The sequence below is a fragment of the Lycium barbarum genome, chromosome 5 (assembly GCF_019175385.1).
Source record: "Lycium barbarum isolate Lr01 chromosome 5, ASM1917538v2, whole genome shotgun sequence".
Lineage (NCBI taxonomy): Eukaryota > Viridiplantae > Streptophyta > Magnoliopsida > Solanales > Solanaceae > Lycium > Lycium barbarum.
Window position 1 is genome coordinate 124,497,986 of NC_083341.1, and position 4,713 is coordinate 124,502,698.

Below are 4,713 nucleotides of genomic sequence, written 5' to 3' on the forward strand. Positions count from 1 at the left end.
TAGTATTGTTTTGCGGTGGATTCAAGGTGGATATTAAAGATATCTTTGTTTTAACAAAAATAAGGTATGAATCTTTCCTTATTAATGTTCATTTTGGTTTATTTACGGAGATAAAGTCGTTAAATAATTGTGTAGCGAGTTGGTTGGTTGTGGAAAATTGGAAAACATTGTGTGGGATGTTTTATGGTACATATTGGTGTTGGAAATGATGTGATTGTCGTTGTTGTTGTTGTTGTTGGTTGCTGAATTATAACTTCGGGCTAGGCATATAAACAGGGGTGGTGCTGCCCGAATTTCGGCAGATTCTAAACGGAATTAAATTGAAGGCTTAAGATGAGCGTATGAAATTGAGCCTAATAATAGTATGAATGGTTTATATGTAGATTTACGTGCTTGGAAGGATAAACATTGAACAACTAAGGCAACCGAAAGGTATGTTAAGGACCGTCCCTTTCTTTCAAAGGCATGATTCCGATATTATGGCTTCATAAATGTTTCCATATCTTCCTCGTTTCAAAATTTAGATGTTTATGACTCCAAGGCATAATTCCGTTCCTAATAATTCATAGCTATTTTCCAAAATGTTCGTATTTTCTAAATCAGAGATCTATGGCTCCGTGAGCTCTCATGATAACCACAATGAACCTGTTTTCACAATCATAATGATGATGTCAAAGATGAGAATATTTTCCTACTTGATTATGATGATGATGATTCCGGGTTAAAGGTTCCAAGTTTACGATTTCAATGACGATATAAGAATGTTGAGCTATTTCTTGATTTCTCAATTTTATTCATGGATGATGACTATTTTTAAAGATTCTAAAATATATGAATTAACGCCTTATGAGATTTATGATCTTATTCTACGTTATCTTAATGCTATTATTCATTGATAGTCTCACCTTATAATAATTGCTCCTTCAAGGTGAGACAAAGCCATGATAATTATTCCATAATATAATTGGAGGTTACCGACCTTACGTCACGCCGATGTACTTATAGCTTTTATTTGTCTCTCATGCATGCTTTATATATATGTATGTATTTTCTCACACCGCGCCGCGCTATAGTCGGTCGGGCATGGCACGTAGATGTGCACACCACTGCAGTGGGCATGTTATGATATTGCCTCGGACGCGGGTTAATGATGATAACACCGAGTCCTGAAAGGGCAGGGTACGTTACACACCAAGTCCCGAAAGGGCAGGGTACGTTACACACCGAGTCCTGAAAAGGCCGGGTACGTTATGATGATGATACTATATATATGTATGTAAGCAAAGTTTTTTTTAAAAGGCTAAGCATGCATGACATCCGCCTTATGAGGCATCCAGATGTACAAGTTATCTCTCTTATTCCATGTTACTTTCCATATCTATATTATGTTGTTATTCATGCCTTACATACTCAGTACATTATTCGTACTGACGTCCCTTCTTGTGGACGCTGCGCTCATGCCCGCAGGTAGGCATGGAGATAGATCAGACCCGTAAGTGTTCTATCAGTGGATTCTCAGGAGCACTCCACTTACTTCAGAGCTACAGTCTATTTGGTGTTGTCCTTATGATCATTTGTATTCCATGTAGAGGCTCATAGACGTATGTGTACAGTTAGATGTTTTATAGCTCCACTGGTTCATATTGTTGTCTAATATTTTGGTGGCCTTGTCGGCCTTATTTTGAGCTCTTGACACTTTACTGTTAGCCTTGCCGGTTTTATGATATACGTTATGTTGTGGCGACCTTGTCGGTCCGCATATGAACATATGTGCTGAATGATCGGATATCTCTATGTTGGGCCTTTTCTGCGTGCATATATTCTTTGAGTTATGGTTTATGATGTTCAAAGTCACAGATGAGTCAGGTGGTTCCCGGCCTACGGGTCGGAGCTCGTCATACTCCTTGTAGGGGTGTGACAATACTTCCACCCCTACCTCAATCCAATATACCACCTTCATCTTCATCTCAACCAAACCCTAATTCTTCAAACCCTAATGTAAACTCTTCTAAATACCCTTCTTCTTCAAAAAGCTTTGCCAATACATTAACGGGTAGAGAGGAAGTCTGTACAGTAATAAAGCAGCAATGTGAGCCTATACCTAGGACGAATCTAACGCATATTGATGGTATTCCAATGGTGAAGTGGACAGAGGCTGAAATCAAAAGAATGGAGATATTGGAAGACCTTCAACATGCAGTAATAGGCAAATTTTCTCATGGGTGGCCTGAGTTGGAAGAACTACGCAACATTATACCATCACAATGTGGTTTAAAAGGTGACTGTAAGGTTGGTTTATTTAGGCCAAGATATGTATTGATCAGATGCTCACTGATGGAAGATTTTATCAATCTTACATTTAGAGGAGCATATTATTTGAAGGCTAAAGATGGTGTTACTTATCAGATGAGGCCTCTTATTTATGATTCTAAGTTCAAAGTGGATGAAGAAACATCTCAGGCAATGGCGTGGATTTCTTTTCCACACTTATTACCTACTTTCTTTGTCAAAGAATCTTTGTTTACTATGGCTTCTGCTGTTGGAAAGCCTTTACAGTTGGACTTGGCAACCATAAACAAGACTCAACCTAGTTGTGCTCGTGTCAAGGTCCAAGTTGATCTTCTTGCTGAATTACCTCAGTTTCTGATGTTGGAAATAGAAAATGAGGATACAAAGGACACCAGGAAGCTGAAAGTCAAAATTCAATATGATTTCTTACCAAAATATTATACTAAATGTGAGATTCAAGGCCATTCTAGAGATGAGTGTAGAATCCTTCATCCTGAATTGAAGAAAACAACAGATGTTGAGGTTACAGGCTCAGATAAAGGGGTGAAGGATACAAGAAATCAAGAGGCACAAGATGTTAAGGATAAAGGAAAGCAGGAGGCACATAGATGGTATCATGGCAGAAATTATCATATGGGGAAGTATGTCCCAAAAACTAACACTTCTGATAAGGGGAATGAAAGCAAAGTTGAGAATGTTGTTGCAAAGAATAATGCTGATTCAGAAGTACAAGTGATGGTGCAAAACAAATTTGATGTGCTAAACACTGTGGAGGAAGGTGGGATACCAAGTACAAGTACATCCAAAGCTGAGGGGGAGAATTCTAATGCAAATGGCAACAAGGATGGTCAAAATAATCAGGTGGAGACTAGGCTGAATAATGCAGATACTACTTAAGTTTACACACAAGGTCAGCTATGTGATCAGGAAGTTATGCCAGGCATTATTCAGGAAAAAGAAATTCATAGCTTATGGGCTGATGAGGTGGAGGAAAAGGAATTGAATACAGGAGAAAGGCAATATGAAGATGGAGAACAAAGTAATACTGATGGAGACTCTAGTAAAAAAGACAGTGTGGAAGAATGATATCATGGTGGCACCAATACAACAGAAAAAGAATTGAATACAGGAGAAAACCAACAAGAACATGGAGAACAAGGTAAAACTGATGAAGACTCTAGTAAAAAGGACAGTGTGGAAGAAGGCACCAATACAGCCGAAAAGGGAACAAGTTTGAGGCAAGTAGAGATTCCAGACAAAGAGGAGGTGCAAAAACAAAATGTTCATCCAGTTCATGATGAGCATGTGGATGTTGATGATACAGGATTAGATGGAGTAAAAGAGGCTACAGAGGGTTCTCCCTCAGTGATAATTCATAATCCTGAGCAAAGAGAAGGAAAAGTGCAGGAAAATGTGCAATCAATAGAGGCAACAGTAGTGGATGTCACAAGTGACAAGATGAAGGAGCAGGTGTATGTGGAGCAAGATGCAGATCCACCAGATCATTCTTCCTCAGAAAAGGCAATGGTGATTTCACATACTGACCATCAACAGGTGACATTTTGTAGAAAATCTTCACCAATCAAAGAACTACATGACCTGATCTCTCATAATATAGATGGCTTGGAAGTAGAGGAGGATGTCAGAGATCTCCTTAAAGAAGACAAGGAGGAGAATATTAAGAAAAATAAGGAAAACATTCTTAAGCAGGCTGATATATCTCCTAATAGCAAGTCTAACAATAAAAGGTCAGAAGAAAGTGAAGAAGAATGCTATTGATAAGCAAATTCCACTCAGGGTGGTACCAAAGAGGAATACTACTAAATCTAATGTTAAATGATGTTGAAGTCATTCATTTGGAACATTAGGTCAGTGAAGACACAAAAAGCCTTTCATAGGGTACAAATTTTAAACACACATCACAAATTCTTTTTGATTGCTCTCATGGAACCATTTCAACAAGTCAGGACAATAAACCATTATAGAAGGAGGTTTGGCATGTGCTTAACCAATGCCAACAGTAATGGTAAAATCTGGTACTTTGTGGCTGATAATATAGATGTAGAAGTTCTGATGGATTCCCCTCAGCAGATTACTTTGAAGTTGTTTTTACAAGATTTGAATCAACACCTTATTACTACTTTAGTATATGCTAAATGTAGTGCTTCTGAAAGGCTAGAGTTGTTGGAGGATATCTATCATCTTTCCAATACCTTATCTTGTTCCTGGTTAATAGGAGGAGACTTCAATGTGGTTCTGAATGATGAAGAAAAGATAGGGGTAATCCTATTCAACCTCAGGATATAGAAGACTTTGCTTTTTGCATAAATTCCTGTGATCTTGAAGAGGTAAACTTTAAGGGTAGTCCCTTCACTTGGTGGAATGGTAGAGCAGATGAAGCATGTATTTTTGAGAGATTGGATA

At 38.2% G+C, this 4,713-nt stretch overlaps 1 protein-coding gene across 1 annotated transcript; it reads left to right on the plus strand.

The window, feature by feature from the left end:
* Positions 1-3,222: 3,222 nt before the first annotated feature.
* LOC132639737 (uncharacterized) lies at positions 3,223-4,068 on the plus strand. Its single transcript, XM_060356163.1, has 2 exons — positions 3,223-3,349; positions 3,401-4,068. Exons 1-2 carry the CDS (start codon positions 3,223-3,225, stop codon positions 4,066-4,068), a joined length of 795 nt encoding a protein of 264 aa, XP_060212146.1.
* Positions 4,069-4,713: the final 645 nt, after the last annotated feature.

Excerpts from the sequence above, each read along its gene's own strand:
- LOC132639737 (XM_060356163.1), top strand. The coding sequence starts at position 3,223 with ATGCCAGGCATTATTCAGGAAAAAGAAATTCATAGCTTATGGGCTGAT. Across the intron at positions 3,350-3,400 it reads TAATACTGATGGAGACTCTA|AAAAAGAATTGAATACAGGA; the intron begins GTAAAAAAGACA and ends CCAATACAACAG.